Source organism: Mirounga angustirostris, unplaced genomic scaffold (genome assembly GCF_029215605.1).
Source record: "Mirounga angustirostris isolate CCGP_5_RB_7025 unplaced genomic scaffold, mMirAng1.0.hap1 SCAF_7, whole genome shotgun sequence".
NCBI classification, from domain to species: Eukaryota; Metazoa; Chordata; class Mammalia; order Carnivora; family Phocidae; genus Mirounga; species Mirounga angustirostris.
In genome coordinates this window covers 96,755,266-96,775,601 of record NW_026991715.1, presented here as the reverse complement: position 1 = coordinate 96,775,601, position 20,336 = coordinate 96,755,266, and the positions used below count along the sequence as shown (strand labels likewise).

At 43.5% G+C, this 20,336-nt stretch overlaps 1 protein-coding gene across 1 annotated transcript; it reads left to right on the top strand.

Annotated features, from left to right (window-relative positions):
• The first annotated feature begins 17,558 nt into the window (after positions 1 to 17,558).
• Positions 17,559 to 19,585, top strand: FBLL1 (fibrillarin like 1). The gene has a single exon (XM_045887448.2). The coding sequence runs from the start codon at positions 18,538 to 18,540 to the stop codon at positions 19,528 to 19,530; it is 993 nt and encodes a 330-aa protein (XP_045743404.1). The 5' UTR covers positions 17,559 to 18,537; the 3' UTR covers positions 19,531 to 19,585.
• The last annotated feature ends 751 nt before the right edge of the window (positions 19,586 to 20,336 follow it).

The following is a 20,336-nucleotide window of genomic DNA, read 5'->3' as shown; positions in this document are numbered from 1 at the left end:
AACAGGATTCAGTGAGGTATAGGAGGAACTATTGAAGGACTGGGGTGTGTATGTTAACCAAATGTCATGATTAGTTCATATACTGACAAGTCAGTCTTCTGCTTCCTGAGAAAGTAACTTTGTGGTTATTTCATCTTTAAAACATTGTCTTATCAGAAATTATAAATATCATTAGGTAGTAGATAATAGGGCTCTGATTAGCCTCTTTTTTAAGATTTTATTTATTCATGAGAGAGAGGCAGAGGGAGAAGCAGGCTCCCCAAGGAGCAGGGAGCCCGACACAGGACTCGATCCCAGGACCCCGGGATCATGACCTGAGCCGAAGGCAGACACTCAACCATCTGAGCCACCCAGGCGCCCTGATTAGCCTATTTTTAAGGTGCTACTCTTTGGGAGAAAATGGGAAAACTGTCAGGAAACAAAGCTAGAATTCCCAGTGGGGGTACGAGATTGTGGAGGGAGAAAGTGAATACTGGCAGCCCAGACTTCTGGATGAAGGAAGGTTTGAGGCAGCCCTGTATCAGAGCATTGGGTTGAGAGTCCTGGGATATAGAACTATTTCAGCCAACAGTTTTGTGTGACCTTTTTTTGGTCTTCTGTCTCCTATAAATAAGTGAAGGGGAAGGGTGGGGTCAAACCAGAACCTTTCTAATGTTCCTGCATTTCAACCCTGACATCTGATGATCTGACATGCATGTGACCAGAGCCCCAGAAAACCTTATGTTGTCATGTTCTCTATAACCATCTTTAGTAACTGGCTGGCTGCTAGATTCTAATTGTCTTTTTGTCATTGAGTTCTATTTTAATTCCATTATTGTTGGAAAACACATTTCTTTCCTAAAATGCATTGTTTCAATTCTTTGAAATTTGTTGAGACTTGTTTATAACCCAGGGGTTGTTCAGTTCTTACAAATGCTCCACATATACTTGAATATGATGTCTTCGGTTTATTGGATACACTATCCTATATAGTTCTTTAAATCTTTTATATCCAGACTTCTGCAAAATGGATTAAGGAACTTCAGAAGTCTGCATTCCATAAAAGGAATGAAAAGCTGGCAAAAATGGTCACAGTCAACTTTTTCAGAACTGGAAACTAACTAAAAGCTTACAGACCAGGGCAACATAATCAAGAAGAAACAGCTGACTCTTGGTAAGAACAGACAACTTTGTGGCATTTTAACTTAACCCTGGTCTCATCCCCCTCCCCCTAGCTTAGCAGTGGCCTTGAAGATAACAGCCACATTCCCTGTGAGTATACCAGTACCACAGTGAGTATAATGGAACTAATTTGCAAAAAAATTGTGCTTGTTTCTTTTGAACTTTCTGGTGGCTTCTTCGAGTACAATCTCAAAGGGTTTGCCTTTGTCTTACCTAACTCAGAACTCTCTGGTACTGAGATAGTTACCTAGAGGGCATTTGTCAGAAACACAGGCAAATGTATTAGTTGCTGCTGACTGGGGGAATGGATCACAGTTGGGGGGAAAAAAAACAGAATAACCAAAGATCGCTGGGAAATGCGATGCTTTGGTGAATAAGGACTTAGAAAAGCTCTGACATATTACTGGGTATCTAGAAAGCCATGCTTATATCCAGGGCTGTGCACCTACTCAGCAAAAACTTCAAAAGGTTCACATCCAGCTGATTTAAGACTCTGCAAGCAAGAAGTAAATACTAAGGCAGAGATGTGAAATTCCTGGTTGAGGATTGAAGGTTGTACCAGCATGCACAGAGCAATTGAGTTAACAATGACAACAAACTGGGGCACCTGGGTGGCTCAGTTGGTTGAGCGACTGCCTTCGGCTCAGGTCATGATCCTGGAGTCCCAGGATCGAGTCCCGCATTGGGCTCCCTGCTCGGCGAGGAGCCTGCTTCTCCCTCTGACCCTCCTCCCTCTCATGCTCTCTGTCTCTCATTCTCTCTCTCGCAAAAAACAAACAAACAAACAAACAAAAAAAAACAATGACAACAAACATCACTAACAAACCCTGGGGTGGGGAGGATAGTACCTGATTTATAAAGTTGCCACATTAAAATATTCAAAATGTCCAGTATTCAACAACAAAAGTATTACAGGGGCATGTAGAGAAACAAAATATGGCCCATACCTAAGGAAATAATAGAAATTGTCCCCCAGGAAACCCTGACATTGGACATGCAGGACAATGACTTAATCAGCTATTTGAAAAATATTTGAGGAGCTAAAGGAAACCATAAGAAATCTTACCAAATAGAGAATAGGAATGAAGAGATAGAAATAAAAAGTCAAGTCAAATAGAATTGAGCTGAAAAGCGTAACTGGAATGAAAGATTCACTAGAGGGGTCCAACAGCAGAGTTGAACAGATAGAAGAAAGAATCAGTGAACTTGACGATAAACCAACTGAAATTATCCAGTCTAAGTAACAAAAAAATTTTTTAAAGAATGAACAGAACCTAAGAGATGTGTAGGACACCATCAAAAAGACCAGCATGTGTATAATGGGAGTCCCAGATGAGAGAAAGGCAGAAAGTATTTGAGGAAATAATAGCTAAAAACTTACTAAAAATTTTTTTTAAGATTTTATTTGTGAGAGAGCACACAAGCAGGGGGAGCAGCGGGCAGAGGGAGAAGCAGGCTCCCCACCGAGCAGAGAGCGCAACGTGGGACTTGATCCCAGGACCTCAGGATCACGACCCGAGCCAAAGGCAAGATGCTTAACCAAATGAGCCACCTAGGCATCCCTAAAAACTTCCTAAATTTGATGAAAACACAAATCTACACATACAAGAAGCTCAATGAACTCTAAGTAGGATAAACTCAGATCCAATCTTAGACACATGATCAAACTTTGAAAGACAAAGAGAATCTTGAAAGCTACTACTCATGTGCAAGTGATTCTCAGGATAACAGCTAATTTCTCCTCAGACACCATGGGGACCAGAAGACAATGGAATGATATATTCAAAGAGGTGAAAGAAAAAACCTGTTAACTATGACTTCAATGTCTGGAAAAACTACTTGAAAAATGAAGATATACAGTGGAATATTATTTAGCCATTAAAAGTGAAATCTTGCCATTTGCAACAACATGGAACTAGAGAGTATAATGTTAAGCAAAATAAGTCTGAGAAAGACAAATACCATATGATTTCACTCAATGGGAATTTAAGAAACAAAACATACAAACATACACACGAGAAGGGAAAAAAGACAAACCAAGAAAGAGACTCTTAACTATAGAGAACAAACTGATGGTTACCAGAGGGGAGGTAGGTGGGGGGATGGGTGAAATAAGTGATAGGGTTAAGGAGTTCACTTGTCCTGATGAGCACTGGGTGGTGTATGGAATTGTTGAATCACTATATTGTACACCTGAAACTAATACAATACTATGTTAACTATACTGGAATTAAAAATTTCTACAAATAAATAGCGCCCCCCCCCGAAGACAAAACACATTCTCAATGAGCAGAAATTGAGTTTGTCACAAGTAGACCTTCCCTACAAGAAATGCTAAACACTAAAATGTAAGGACACTAGATAGTATGGCAAATCCACACAAAGAAATAATGCCAGTAAAAGTAACTATAATAGATAGGGGTAAAAGGCAGTATTAATGTATTTTTTTGCCTGTAACTTTTTTCCTTATTTAAGACAGCTGCCTAAAACAGTAACTGTAAATCTGTGTTTATGGGCACACAATATATAAAGATGTAATTTATGACTAAAGCAACAAAGTGAGGAGCAGACATAGCGAAGGTTTTGTACACTATTGATATTAAAATTGTTACATTAATTCAATCATAAAGAATGAAATCTTGCCATTTGCAACAACCAGGATGTACCACAGGGGCATTATGCTAAGTGAAATAAGTCAGAGAAAGACAAATACCATATGATCTTCCTTACATGTGGTATAAAAAAAAATAAAACGAAAAAACTCTCATACAGAGAACAGATTAGTGATTGCCAGACAGGGTGAAGGGTGGGAGAAATGGGTCAAGGGAGTCAAAAGTTAAATAGAAAACAAATATGGTGCATTACTTAACAACACCAGCAAATAGCTTACTATTATCTAGTAATTTGTGACCAAAACCAAACCAAACTCAAGAAAAACAAACTCAAATTAGATGTAAACTGTATACACACTGAAACCTAACAGTGGCAACAAAGCCATACTTCAAACGCTGAAGGTTATATACAATTTATACCTAGATGAAGTACTCCATAATTCAGCAAGTATTACCTATAACCCTAAATATGACAGTTTAGAAGGTGGGAGAAAAACCTATTCCCATTAAAAATATTTTTAATCTTTTAATGGCAGATTCACAAATACGAATCCATGAATAAGGAGGACTGTATCTTTCTGGTGACGTGGTTTTCTGTCATTTTGTTATGTCCCTCTGGACTATATTACCTTCAGTGAACCTGTGCAGCCCTAAAATTCCTAAACACACACACACATTCCCTTATAAAAAGGGAATTGGGAATGCTGCTGGGTCACCAGCTCATAGTTTCTGCCCTATGGAGCAAACATTCCTTTTATGGTGGTTAGGCCCCCTTATCCTAATGTGTTATTTTCCAATCACTGTTGTAATAAATTACCACTAATGGGTGGCTTGAAATCATAGAAATTTATTCTTTCATAATTATGGAGAACAGAAGTCCAAAATCAGTATTACTGGGACAAAAATCAAGGTATTATCAGGGCCACACTTCCTCCAGAAGCTCTGGGGGCGGGGGGGAATTCATTCTTTGCCTCTTCCAGCTTCAGGTGGCTTCCAGCTTTTCTTGACTTGTGGCCATGTCATTCCAGTCTCTGCCTCTGTCACATCACCTTTCCTTCTGTTAGTGAAAGCTCCCATTGCCTTTCTCTTATGAAGTAATGTGACTGCCTTTAGAGCCTACCCAGATAATTCAGGGCAATCTCCCCATCTCAAGATCCTTAATTATATGTGTAGAGACCCTTTGTCCATACATGGTAACATTTACAGGTTCCAGGAATTAGGACTTGATATGTTTTAGGGACATTTTTCAGCCTACCACACCTAATTTTGTCTATCTGTGGGCTCTGTGGGCAAGAAGCCTTTACTCAGAGTCCCACCAAACTTCCAAGCTTGCTCCCTGACAGTTCACAATCCAGCTGAGCCTGGGAAGGATGCGTCCATTTCTGAGGCAGGGTAATACACTTTAGAGGCCAGAGCAGGGACCAGGAGCCAAGAAACTGGTCTATTTTCAGCTCTACTGTGTACATTGGACAAACGGCCCAAGCTCACAAAGCCTTGGTTTCCTTATTTCTGAAAGGGGTGCAGAGGTATCTGCTCTTCTTCACCAGGTCCCAGAGCTCCTGCAGATGGACTTGTTAATTGCAATCCCCTCCTTAGTGAAAGGCAGTCTAAGGGAAGTGATTTTGCTCACTTAACTGCTTTGAATGATTCTACTCAGGCATGGCAAACAAACATCAACAGGGCACATACCCCACCCATACCAGGTTCCCTGCTGGGCCCCAGGAAAACACTATCTCATACATTAAGGAGCTCCCAGCTGAAATGGGGGCAGCGTGCCATGAGTAAAGGGTACCAGAAAGCCCCAGAGTGGGAAACCTCAGTTGTATCTCAAATATTCACATCTGCTTGTTACCTTTATAAGGAATGTTTTCAAACTTCTCTAAATGCTTTCAAGAACCAGATTAGATATGAATAAATAGATTAAAATAGTGAATTGAATTATTTGAAAAGGTCTGAGTCTACCATCATGAAGTCTAGGGTGTGGCTGAAGGACTTCCTCCCAATCCACTTTCTTCAAAATGGATCAGAACAAGAATTCTTCACTTTAGAAAGGAGTAAAAAGCCTCCAGCATGGTGGTATGAGGCAGGACAGAGCAGAAGCGGGTTGCAGGAGGGGGTCGCATCTTTGGAGACTAGAGGCTTGAAGGGAGATATATAGGACAACGTCTATACAGTTAACCGGGTAGGGAGCAAACAGTAACCAGAGACAAACATTTCCATAATTTTCAGAAAATTTGAGTTATGTCTACTTTGGCAAGGAGAGGAGGTTTGGGACATAACGAAGGCCATCCAGGATTGTTCCCTGTATTCTGTAAGGGAAGGGGAAGGACAGGCCCCATCCTCAGGTAATTCTTAACTGAACATAGAGTTTAGATGCACGGTAGGGACCTCAGAGGACTGAGAGGCTACTATGCCACAAAGGATGCCAGGCTGGGCCTCCTGTGTTGGTGGGTGACGCAAGAGGAGTCCAGAAATCCCATGTAAGTATCTTTTGCAGACTGGTGCAGAGGGAGTAGAGCTGGACCACCCTCTGGAAGACCCCTGCTGTGTTAGGACCACCTTCCTTAGGTAAGAAGGAACAGTGACAACGATGCCGTCTTCCTTCAATCCCAGTTGGCTCTTTCAACACTGTTTCACCCTTCCCAGTAAGCACTAGATGTAATTATGAAACTGATTTTAATAAAATTAATTCTTTAAGGAAAATCTATTGTGTCTGACAAAACCCATAGAATGTATAACACCAGGAGTAAGCCCCAATATAAACTACGGACTTTGGTTGATAATGATGTATCAGTGTAGGTTCACTGATGGGAACAATGTACCACTCTGCCACACGATGCTGATAGTGGGGGAGCCGGTGCGTGTGTAGGGTTAGAATTATATGGGAACTCTGTATTTTGTACTCAAATTTGCTGTGAACCTAAAACTGCTCTAAAAAACAGTCTATTTAAATAAAAGGGTGGGAGGTCTATGTAAGGGCTCTCTGCTAACTTTGAACTTCTTGAGCTTCTAGACCAACATACTTCCCTTGCTTTGTTTTATATAAAGAATTTGCCAAATATCAAGGGTAAATTCAGTAGAAAGTTTGAGTCAACTATTCAAGAAACTCCTAATTTTAAAAAGTGGTTTTTTTTTTTTCCAAAATAAATATTGGCTTATGGTTAGAAAAGCAGGGTCTGCACATTGTATGATGAAAAGAAAAGAAGAACATAAGTTACCAATAATCCTATTACATTTATAAACACTGGCTTTGTTATGTGCAAACATAAGCATGTGTTTACATTTATAATGGAAAAGAGTCATATTTTAACCAGTCTTTTTTTAGTTAATATGTCATCGACATTGTTCCATGGCTTTGCATATTCTTCCAAAACATCAATATTAGGTGAATTTTATTCCATTTTATGGATATACTACAATTTATGTTATTTATTGTTGAGCACAGAGCTTATTTCTTAACTTACGTTTTTCAGGTAATACTGCAATGAAGATTCCTGAACCTAAATTTTTGCACATATCCATGACCATCTTCTAATAAATAGCAAAGAAGTGGAATTGTTGAGTCAAAAGGTACACTCATATTACAGGATTCAGCACACATTACCAAATGACTCCCAGAGAGAGGGTACCCTACCATGTCACAATGCATGAGAACTCTATGTCCTTGTACCCTCATCAATACTGGACATTGAATTCAACAGGTTTGGTAAGGCAAGGTTAGTACTGGAAAAATTAATCAGCCTAAAATTGTACCCTAACTCTGTGTAAAATACAAGAGAAGTACATGTCCTTGCTCTGAAGAAATTCACAGAATACGGGCTGGATTTTTACACAGTTCAAACACTTATTTCCCTGTTGTTTGGATCTGGAAGAGTTACTTAATCTCTCTTCACCTTAACCTTGCCTACTAACTCTGAGGATGGTGAGTTTATGGACTGAATTGTGTTCCCTCCTCCCCCCCCACCCATTCATATGTTGAAGCCTAACCCTCAAAGTGATTGTACTTGGAGATGGGGCCTTTAAGGAGGTAATTAAGGTTAAATGAGGTCATAAGAATGGGGCCCTACTTTCACAGGACTGGTGTCCTTATAAGAAGAGGAAGAGACACCAGAGATATCTCTCCTTCTCCTCCCTTACACATGCACAGAAGAAAGGCCTTATGAAGACACAGTAAGAAGGCAGCCACCTATAAGCCAAGGATAGAGTTCTCACCAGAAACCTACTCTTCTGGCATCTCGATCTCAGACTTTCCAGTCTGTAGAATGGTGAGAGAAGAAATTTCTATTTTTTAAGCCACACAGTCTGTGGTATTTTGTTATGGCAGTTCAAGTACACTGATACAGCAGGGATGTGGCCGGGTAGCATTGCAGTTAAGGGTGGAATGTATAAGGTTGGATATGGTTTTAAACCCTGGTTCTACCAGTTAGTAGCTGTCTGACTCTGGACATGTTAAATAATTCCTTTGAGTGTCTAGTTGAAAAAGATAAATGAGTATGTGTGTGTGTGTACGTGTGTGTATTCTTATTTACTCTTTCCAACCAGACAGAATTACAGAATTATATATCATCTATATAATAGCTAACATATATATATAGTTAATATATGCACAGTGTTCAAAAATGATAATCACTGCCATGCTGCTACTATTACCAGTAATAATAATTGAGATAGCTCGGGCAGATACTCATCAAATGTTAGTTACCACTTATAAGTTATATACCTTGGCTGTTCAATGGAAGTAATAATACCTTCTCCCCAAGGTTCCTGTGAGGATTATAGGAGATGAAACAGCTCAGTACCAGGAACACAGATGGAACTTTTCTTCCCTTAGGAATGTTTTAGAAATTGATGTCAGAATTTCTGACATCACGTGTCAGACTTAATTTGACCACGTGTGTGGCTGGCTCAGGCAGAAGAGTGTGTGACTCTCGATCTCAGGGTCATGGGTTCGAGCCCCATGTTGGGTGTAGAGATTACTTAAAAATAAGTAAATAAACATTAAAAAACAAAAAGCATTTAGAGAAGTAATGTATAATGCCTGACAAATTAGCAAGCCAAAGAGTTTCTTCTCTGAGGAACTCTAAGATAAGGGTTGAATCAGTGAGACTTGGTCAAATCAAGTCTTTATCCTTGTCAAGAGTCTTTCCTCTTTCTCTTGGAAAAATGATCCTTTCAATTCCTTTAGGCTGATATTCAGCTGCCTGTCACTGGGTTTCCCTGACTGAATGCAAAAATCCTAAGAAGCCTGAGGCACCAATTGAGGAGACTGAAATAAGAGTAGGGATTGGATAGAAAAGGAAGAAATTCTTTCTTCTTATGATTTTGCTTAGTCAATACCTATTTGCTTAAGAGATTTCAAGCATAGTTAAACAAAGATGTGTCAATATCTAGCAGCAAAGGAACTCTGCCAACATCATAAGCCCCTCTGTACCTGCTCTGGCTTAATAGCTTTGGTAAGAACTACTCATTTGAGCACTTATTGTAAGACTCTACAATCCTTATAACAACCTGATTATTCCATTGAAGACACAGCTAACAATTCAATGAGCCAGGACTGGGACCCATGTCCGTTTGCCTTGAAGTGTATGTTTTTCTTTCTCCACTTTCTCTTTCTCTCTTTTTCCTCTTCTACTTTTCAGGGTCCTTTCTTTTCCTTTTAGTCTATCCAGATTTCAGGCCTACCTTTGCCCCTGTACCAGGGGTATGACCTATCCCTGTGGCTTCCAGATCATCTGTTCCCAGGACCTCGCATCTGCTGAACTAAGAGAGACTTTACTGGGCACAGAGCCCTCAGTGGCATACCAAGATGCACAGGGGCCTGGGAGCTGAGGACCCCCAGAGGAATCGGAGTCTCAGAGTCACTGAAGACAATGCAGGTATTTCAGTGAAAATGTCTCAGTCTTTCCAGGATAAAGAAAGAATACATTGAAGGTGCTGGTTTTAAAAATAGCATGTTTGGGGTGCCTGGGTGGCTCAGATGGTTAAGCGTCTGCCTTCGGCTCAGGTCATGATCTCAGGGTCCTGGGATCGAGTCCCACATCAGGCTTCCTGCTCCTTGGGAGCCTGCTTCTCCCTCTGCCTCTCTCTGTCTCTGTCTCTCATGAATAAATAAATAAAATCTTTAAAAAAAAAAAATAGCATGTTTGGAGAACTTGAATATTTTTGGCCAAAACAATTTCATGTTGTGACCAAGGGAAATGAATAAAAGAATTCAGTTACAGTACTATGTGGAGGCAGAATCATTGCATCGCAACAGACTTGTGTTTTCTGGGGGTTTTTTGTTTGTTTTTAAAGATTTTATTCATTTATATGAGAGAGAGAGAGAGAAAGAGGGAGAGGAGCACAGAGGGAGAGTGAGAGGGAGAAGCAGACTCACCGCCCCCCCCCACCCCCGAGCAGAGAGCCCAATGTGGGGCTGGATCCCAGAATCCCGAGATCATGACCTGAACCGAAGGCAGATGCTTAAATGACTAAGCCACCCAGGCACCCCTCAACAGACTTATGTTTTAACCATTAAAATTTTTATATTTTTTTAAAGATTTTATTTATTCATTTGTCAGAGAGAGAGAGAGAGCACAAGCAGGGACAGCGTCAGGCAGAGGGAGAAGCAGGCTCCCCGCTGAGCAAGGACCCACCCCCCCCACCGCGGGACTGGATCCCAGGACCCTGGGATCATGACCTGAGCCAAAGGCAGACGCTTAACCAACTGAGCCACCCAGGCGCCCCTAAATGTGTTGTTTTAATTTTTATGGCTGTATTTGTGGTTTCCCTACTGGCTATCAACTTCTTAGAAAGCAGAACAAACTAATGGTACAAATGGGGTCATAGAGAAATTATTCTTACTATATTGGGGTAAATGATGAGTCATCTGGCAGCCTTGATTTTTTTCTCCAAGAACAATGAATTCTTACAGAGAATTTAAACTAAGGCATGATGTAATTTTATGTAATTTTTTGTTATTTTTTCCTGTCAGTTTTTGCCTTTCCTTGTTAGCCAGTATCATCTCAAGTGGCCAGTTGGGTTATAGAAGTTTTATTGAAGTTAGAGAAAGTACATGGGGTCGGTTGAGGTAAAATTTTTTTGATTTTTTTTGTTGTTGTTTGGTGTTTTGCATTTCCAATTGGCCAACGGTTTCATGACGTAAGTATAAACAATGCTCGTAAAAGGTAAAATGTAATGAACTGATGAAAGCCCAGTTAGACCCACTGTATTTTTTTTTAAAGATTTTATTTATTTATTTGAGAGAGAGAAAGCACATGAGAGGGGGGAGGGTCAGAGGGAGAAGCAGACTCCCCGCCGAGCAGGGAGTCCGATGCGGGACTCGATCCCGGGACTCCAGGATCATGACCTGAGCCGAAGGCAGTGGCTTAACCAACTGAGCCACCCAGGCGCCCCCCACTGTATTTTTTTTTAAATATTTTTATTTATTTATTTGACAGAGAGAGACACAGTGAGAGAGGGAACACAAGCAGGGGGAGTGGGAGAGGGAGAAGCAGGCTCCCCGCTGAGCAAGGAGCCCGATGCAGGACTGGATCCCAGGACCCTGGATCATGACCTGAGCTGAAGGCAGACGCTTAACGACTGAGCCACCCAGGAGCCCCTAGACGCACTGTATTTTTGTGGGGATTTTAGGTAATTTGTTTGTAGGGATTTGTAGATTATAGGATTTGTAGTATGGATAAGCCAGCCACCTTCTGAATCTCAATTACCTAGTCTGTAAAAAAAAAGGAATTACTGATGATTTCTAAGGTTTCTTCTAGAAAGAAGATCTTTGGAAAAGTAGCTTGTTATTTATAGACTGAATTGTGTCTCCCCAAAATTCATATGTTGAAGCCCTCAATGTCTGTATTTGGAATAAAAAGTAAATTAGGTCAATTGAGGTCAATTGAAGAAGAGACACCAGAGAGTTCACTCTCTCTCCCCCTATCAGGTGAGGGCACAGTAAGAAGGCAACCTTCTACAGGCCAGAAAGAGAGAGCTTTCACCAGAAACAACCATGCTGGCATTCTAAGCTTGGACTTCCGGCTTCCAGAGCTGTGAGAAAATAAATTTTTGTTTCTCTGGAGAACCCTGACTAATACACCCTTCAGAGCTTTCTAAACATAAAGTGCCACACCCAGCAAGGGAATAGCCAAATATTAATGGAATCCCAACTAAGGAACTTGAGCTATTCTCTAAGGCACAGAGACTAGGAAAGGAGAGACATTTTCTCTTTTTTCTACTTTATTTAACAAGCTCTATTAGATATGTGGTTGGGATTTGATTATGACTCTGGGTTTTAGTCATGTGTTAGTAAAAATGTATTATATTTTGCCTTGATTAGTAAATTTAAATACATGCACATTGAACAGTAAATTTCATTTGTGATGTTTGTCTTGGGTACACTGATCAAGGTGTGCCATCCTGACATTATGAAATAAATACTTACAGAAAAAACATTTACTGTTCACTGATTATCTCACTCATGTTTCCCAGCTGCCTTCCGGTTAGACAGGGCATAAAACTAGTTCCAGCCAATGGGTTGTGAGTAGAAATGACTACGTCAAACCCTAGGCCAAACCCATAGGAAAGGGAATGTGAGTTCTCCCTGCACTCTTTTCCCCAGTGGTGACAATGTAAGCCCTCTTGTTTCTCATGTTATAGCCATAAGACATTGTTACCTGAGCCCTTCAGTGACTATGTGGAGCAAACCTCCAATGGATCTTCAGTGGACATGAAAAGTAAGCAAGAGGGCACCTGGGTGGCTCAGTCAGTTAAGTGTCTGCCTTAGGCTCAGGTCATAATCCTAGGGTCCTGAGATCGAATCCCATGTCAGGCTTCCTGCTCAGCAGGAGACTGCTTCTCCCTCTCCTCCCCACTAATGCTCTCTCTCTCTCTTTTGCTTATCTCTGTTGCTATCTCTGTCTGTCTCTCTCTCTCTCTCAAATAAATAAAATCCTTTTTAAAAAGTAAGCAAGAAATAAACATAGTTACATTAATCCATTGAGATTTGGGGGTCACATTGCTGCATAATAGCCCAGCCCATCTTGATCAAATACAGCTATGGCTGTCCCTGGGGACGGAGATGCAAATCTCTGGAGTCACCTTTGGAAGTGGACCATGGTTTTTAGAAAACAGGTTGGGGAAGCCATTCATGCATGACTGTTTAAATACTAATGAGACTGGGAATGAGGTTACACAGCCTTCCAGCTTGTTTTACCTTAATCATGGCTAGTCATTTGTTAGGCAATTTTCTGGAATGGTGCATGAGAGAAATAGAGCAAAATTGCTCATATATCTTTTTAAGTCTTTAAGTAGGGCTGGTGTACTCCATGTTAACTATTAAGGCCCCGTCACAGATGTAATTATGAACGTGACTATAAGAAGTATCTTATGGAATAATAAGTCAACTGTAAACACAAGTTTAAAGTGGCTGTAGTTGTTCTTATTGGCTGTCAGAGAGAAATGTCTGGATCATAATGACAAATTACCTGGAGCTCCTGGGTGGCTCAGTAGGTTAAGCGTCTGCCTTTGGCTCAGCTCATGATCCTGGGGTCCTGGGATTGAGCCTCGCATCAGGCTCCCTGCTCAGCGGGGAGCCTGCTTCTCCCTCCCACTCCCCCTGCTTCTCCCTCTCTCTCTTTCTCTCTCTGTCAAATAAATAAATAAATAATCTTTAAAAATATAATGACATTATCACTTTAGGAAGCATTTTGAGTAGGTAGAACCCACTGCTCATGAAACTTTGGGAATGAGACAGATTTCAATGTTATCAGTGGCTCCAGATGAAAATTTTAGTGGAAGAGTTTTTTGACACCTTAAGATGCCAATACTTGGCATGAGTCCTTGCCTCGGTAGCATTCTAGGGTCATGCACAGGTGGAACATGTTCAACTGGACTGGAAGTCTTGCTGGTTGATGGGTGCTCCCAGGCCATAGTATCTCAACAGACAGGCTATAAAAAAATGGCTTTGCCAGGTAGGAATCAAAGCCAGGAGACAGAAAAGTTCTCTGGGAGTCATCAAACCCTATTCTGGGTAAGGATGCCTCTGGTGAAAAGCAAAATTTGAAAACTAAGTTTTTAGCAGCCCTAAGGCTGTCACCAGCAGTGGGACAGAGACCTAAGAAAGCTGCCAAGGTTTGCATACATAAGGGAGGGTGGCTCTGGAACCCTTAGCAGATTGTTGAAAATGACAGCAGTAATGTAATGAAACTGATGGGGGATGGGGGAGGGGGAGAAGATATATGGAGAAATTGTCTGCTAGAGTGTAGTAGAGGCTGCCTCAAGCCCTGGTATGAAATCTAGTGAGAAGAGTGGGCCACCAAAACCTCACCACCAGTGAGGTAGCCCACTGCTATTGCCAGTTGACAGAAATTACTCCCAAAGAACGACTCTAAATTCATGAAGATGTGGCTCATTAGATTTAGAGTTTGAAATCACTAACCACCCCTCCCAGCAGATTCCATGAAATAAATCACATGGAAATGCATGACATTCTTGAATATGTCAGTTCTGAAATGAACCGCAAGTGCACTGGGAAAGCCACCTCAGTCCATTTAAAACAGGCTAGGAACAGGGGCCTGACAGATACTTACTTGTGGTGAAGGAATGTTAATAATAGCATAACAGAAAGCGATAAGACAAAGGTTGGAAAGTGTCAGTAGCTGTGCCCTCAGAGGCTTATACCTGCAATGTTGTACAGAATTATCTAAACTAACTTAGGTAAAAGTTGGATCTCTTGGTGTTGGATATGGATCCTCTTCAGTGGTCTAGAGGCATAATGGAGAGGATTCGTTGTGGAAGATTGTGCTTTAATACCCTGAATAAAAACAACGAAGGAATGAACTATTCAAATACAACTGCAGACCTCCATGATACTGTCTACTAGAGTGAAAAATACTGAGGAGAGGGTTCCTGGGTGGCTCAGTCGGTTAAGCATCTGTCTTCAGCTCAGGTCAGGATCTCAGGGTCCTGGGATCGAGCCCTGTATCGGGCTCCCTGCTCAGCGGGAAGCCTGCTTCTCCCTCTTCCTCTGCCCCTCTCCCAACTCATGCGTGCCTGCTCTCTCTCTCTCTCTCACAAATAAATAAATAAATAAATCTTAAAGAAAAAAAAAAGAATAAGGAGAGTTTTGTATTGCTAGGTTGAATACCCGTATTACAGGTATTATTAGTGTATTTATGGTATGACTTTCTTTCCCGATATAATAAGCTATTTTCCCCCCCGATGTATTAAGCTTTATGAGCTCATGCACATTTTCTAAGTTACAAAGTTCTGGTTGTACATGGGATGGAGTAGCCAAGTGAAGCATGCACTGTTGGTGCCTTATCCAATATCCCTTGGGCCCAGCTCTGAGTTCATCTGCAGCTGTGATAAACAGATTCCACCATGAGAGCATCTCCCTCCCCCAAGTGCATGCCTCTCTGCCTTATGGCTTTCTGCAGCATCAGAGGAGTTTCCTGAGCCACACAGGAGTAACTCAAAGGGCAAGAGAGTTAATGCCCCCAAAACAACTCCCAACAATAGAGAAAGGGAGAATGGTGAATTAATGCCCTAGTCTCCCAGCCTGTGGTAGAACAATTCTGAGATGCCCTCCACACAGTTTCATAGAGGGTGCTCAGAACATTTGAGCCCTCATCTCCCACTGTGGTAATCTTCTAATTAATGTACCCTATCTTAGCCTTTCTATCTTCCTGTCTCATTTCCCCATCCCCTATGTGTGCTTCCTGGGATCACCTCTCAAAAAAACCACCTGGACCCATGTTCTTCTCTGAGGGTCTGTCCTCTAGATAAATAGAAACAACAGGATAAATAGATTGATCTGTATCTGTACCTAGATCTATATCCACATCTACATCTATATATATAGAGAGAGAGATTACAAGGAAATCGTTCATACAATAATAGAGACTGGTGAGTTCAAAATCTGTAGAGCCAGTGTTGCAGTTTAAGTCTGTAGCCAGGGAGCTGCTATAGAACCAGGAAGTCAATGTGCCAGTTCAAAGGCTGTCAGGCAGGAGAATTCTCTCTTACTCTTAGAAAGGTCAGCCCTTTGTTCTATTTAGGCCTCCAACGGATTGAATAAGGCCCACCCACATTATCGGGGGCAGACTGTTTTATGTAGTTTACTTGGTAAAATGTTAATTTCATCCCAAAACACGCTCACAGACACACCAGGATAAGTTTGGCCAAACAACCAGGCACTCCATGGTCCAGTCAAGTTGATCCATAAAATTAACCATTACAGGGTCTGATCTGGGGGAAATCCAAACCAAGGCACCAAGGGTAGTTCATCATTTTGGACAACACTCCTCAATTTGTAATGAGAGCAGAAATTTTTTTTTAAAGATTTTATTTATTTATTTGACAGAGAGAGACAGCGCGAGAGAGGAAACACAAGCAGGGGGAGTGGGAGAGGGAGAAGCAGGCTTCCCGCTGAGCAGGGAGCCCGATGTGGGGCTTGATCCCAGGACCCTGAGATCATGACCTGAGCCGAAGGTAGATGCTTAACGACTGAGCCACCCAGGTGCCCGGAGAGCAGAAATTTCTAAGGAGAATGTTTTATAACAATCATCCACCTCAGGAACTGTACATTGCACTCTTTAACTGCTTGTCCACATTCCAACACATAAGCTTATGGCCCCTATTAAGGAGGCATTTCGGCCCTCTGAGAAAACCACACCTGGTGTTGCTGTCTGTGAATTTGAAACAGGAAGAGTTCTGGTCCAGGATGAAATAAAAGCTTTGGTGGGTGCACATTCAGTACACCCCGCCTGACATTTGCCCTGCTCTTCAGGTACGTTTTGTCTTTCTCTGGAGCAGGCACTTTGTTCCACTAATAAGGAGGTCCACAGGTTGCTTATATCACCTACATACACCACCTTCCCCCGCTCATGGGCGGGTCCCAAGCCACAGTAGCTAAAATGTCCCATTTGGTGTCGCTGTCCAAGGTTCTGATTGAATGCTCAAGCCTCCACATTATATCCGTTTTTCTGTCCTTTTGTGCTGTCCAGTGTTTTTTTTTTAAATGCTCAAAAGATGCTGCAGACTGAAAGAGCAGGGTTTTTGAAACATAGACTAGAATTCAGGAATAAACATGAGATTTTGGCTCCTGCTGAGGTGTGCTACAGGATTTAGGGCTCGAGCCCATGTGTCCCCATTTACACTGAAGAATCAACAATTTCTTGCTGTTACATATTCCCAGAACAAATTCTGGGATTTAGCACAGTTGATGGAAGAAAGCAGAGCTAAGTAGAGAACAACCAGGGCTGCACCTTGTAGAGTATTAACCAAAAAGGGGAGGCACGGGGGTGCCTGGGTGGCTCAGTCAGTTAAGCATCTACCTTTGGCTCAGGTCATGATCCCGGGGTCCTGGAATCGAACCCTGTGTCAGGATCCCTGCTCATCAGGGAGTCTGCTTCTCCCTCTTCCTCTGCCCCCTCCCCACTCCCCCCCCTCCCCCCCCCCGCTTGTGCACTCGCTCGCATGCTCTCTCAAACAATTTTTTTTTAAGGGGAGGCACTATACTTTGGCAATCTCTGGCTTGGAATTTTCCTCTTTCTGACTTCTTACATCCAGTTCATCAGAAAGCCCTGTGACTTCTATCTTCTAAATATTTTCCTTGGATTGGTTGGTCTACTTCATCTCACCTCTGCCACTTCTCTGACAATGATCATTATCACTACCATTGTCACAACTCCTGTTCTAGCAGTTCTAATTATCATCATTGGTGGGACTCCTGGGTGGCTGAGTCAGTTAAGCGTCTGCCTTCGGCTCAGATCCTGATCCCAGGGTGCTGGGATCGAGCCCCACATCGGGCTCCCTGCTCGGCCGGGAGTCTGCTTCTCCCTCTCCCACTCCCCCTGCTTGTGTTCCCTCTCTCGCTGTGTCTCTCTCTGTCAAATAAATAAATAAAATCTTAAGAAAAAAAAAGAATATGTGTACCAATTTGCATTCTCATCAACATTGTATAAGGGTGCAGGAGCCACTCTTGCATGAGTAGCAAAAGTTCCAAGAGGCAATACATTTACTTAAAAATTGGTGCATTTTATTGTGTGTAAACTATACCTCAACAAAAGACCAAAGGAAATACATTAAAAAAACACAAAAAACAAAAAAACCTAACACAGTAATTATCATGCGCCATGGCTGGGATAAGTGTATGTAGCACTTTAAAACAAACTTCTGAGGTAGGTTCTGTTTTACAGATGGGATGTTGAAACTCAGTTCAAAAAACTTGCCCAAGTTGAAACAAGAATTTCAGAGAGGGTCAGGTAACTTCCTAAGACCACACAGCGAGCAAGTGGCACGGCAAGGACTAAAGCCGTTGCTCTCATCCTCCTCTGCAGCGGAGACGCTTCCTTCTCCGCGCCCCAGGAGAAGTGCAAAGGGTCCCTAAGAAAGCAGGAGGGGAGGAAGGGGAAGAGTTAAAAGGAAGCAGGTTGCGTCTGCTCGCGGCTTAGAAGAGGGGCTTCCGGAGCTGCAGGGTCCCGAAGCGGGTATGATGTAATCACGCCGGTCTCTGCGTCAAAGGGCGGCTCCAGGGCTGCGGGCACTGCGGTAAAGCTCTTCCCGACCGCCGCACACCTTGTCCCGGTCTCCTGCTGTGGCTGGCCAGGCCAGCAGCGTCCGCTGTCGCCACTGTTCCACGCCAGGACTGCCATCCAGAACCACCTGTGACTCCTGACAACTCCAAGCCACTAGTAACCCCTGACAGCCGCCACCAGTTATCTGCGACACCTTTACAATCACCGCTCGCCACCCACCCGGGTGCCCAGGGCGCGCCATGAAGTCTGCCTCAAGCTCTCGCGGGGGTGGGTCGGGTGGCCGCGGGGGTGGCAGCTGGGGCGGCGGGGGGGGCGGGGGGCGGGGGGGCGCAGGCAAGGGAGGAGGAGGCGATGGCGGCCCTGGGGGCAAGGGCGGCTTTGGGGCGCGGGCGCGTGGCTTCGGCGGCGGCCGGGGCCGGGGGCGCGGGGGGGGGGACAGTAGGGACCGTGGTGGCAGCGGGCAGCGGCGCGGCGGTGTGGGCAAAAACAAAAACCGCCGCAGGAAGGGCGCCAATGCTGTGTCGGTGGAGCCACACAGGCATGAGGGTGTCTTCATCTACCGTGGAGCGGAAGACGCGCTGGTAACGCTCAATATGGTGCCAGGCCACTCGGTGTATGGCGAGCGGCGGGTCACTGTGACCGAGGGCGGTGTGAAACAAGAGTACCGCACATGGAACCCCTTCCGCTCCAAGCTGGCAGCGGCCATCCTGGGCGGGGTCGACCAGATCCACATCAAGCCCAAGTCCAAAGTGCTGTACCTGGGCGCTGCCTCAGGGACCACTGTCTCTCATGTCTCCGACATCATCGGCCCGGACGGCCTGGTCTACGCAGTTGAGTTCTCCCACCGCGCTGGCCGTGATCTGGTTAACGTGGCCAAGAAGCGAACCAACATCATCCCGGTTCTCGAAGATGCCCGGCACCCGCTCAAGTACCGCATGCTTATAGGGATGGTGGATGTGATCTTTGCCGATGTGGCCCAGCCTGACCAGTCCCGGATAGTAGCTCTGAATGCCCACACCTTCCTGCGCAACGGGGGCCACTTTCTCATTTCCATCAAGGCCAACTGCATCGACTCCACTGCATCTGCTGAGGCAGTGTTTGCTTCTGAGGTGAGGAAGTTGCAGCAGGAGAACTTAAAGCCTCAAGAGCAACTGACCCTGGAGCCCTACGAGCGGGACCACGCTGTGGTCGTGGGGGTCTACCGGCCCCTTCCCAAGAGCGGCGGCAAGTAGCACCCAGCAAGGGCTGTCCCTGGGCTCTCCCCAATCTGTGCTGTGTTCAGTATAACTGTGTATGTTTTCTTTGTGTGTTGTTTTTCTTTTGTCTATTAAATGGCATAAAGAAACAGTACCCAGGTGTATCCGTGAGGCCAGTTTTCCTGCAATAACAGTCAATCCCTAAATCTCCAAATCTTCAAATCCCTAAAAGAGCTAAAACAGCTGGTGATAGGAACCCATCAAGGAACAGCATGGGAGTTGTGCTTACTCTAATGACTTAGGGCCCTAATGTCCCAGGGCTCCTCCTCACACAAGCTTTCTCATCACAGGGGCAGGGGGAAGAGAGCTGGGGCATTGCTAATGAGCCTGAAAAGTCCCCCTTGGAATTGAGGGAGCACTTGGGTTTACATTGGCTAAGTCACATGACCGAGCCTGACTCCAGGGAGTGGCACTGGGTATTGATGGACAATAGTGTAGTGTAACACAGCCCATCTGTCTGACTCTAAGCCCGAGTTCTGGTAAAATATATATTTAATACTTTATTCTTCATCTAAGCCCTTTTGCATCCCCGAGTACTTATTCACCACACCCGCTGGAATGGCTTTGTTAACCATTTACCTTTTATATGCAAAGCAACAGGGCTTCTGAAGGTAAACTGGTTGCCCAAGTTTGCATAACCAGTTAGGAGACAGAATTTAAATTCCCAATCTTTTGGGCTCTAAATCCACAGCTATTTCCTCTACACCAGTGGAATCATACTTCTCCCCTGCATGGCCCACATTGGACAGACTGCAAGTCCCCACGTGTGGACACACACAAAA

Coding starts and splice junctions, on each gene's coding strand:
- FBLL1 (XM_045887448.2), top strand. CDS start 18,538: ATGAAGTCTGCCTCAAGCTCTCGCGGGGGTGGGTCGGGTGGCCGCGGG.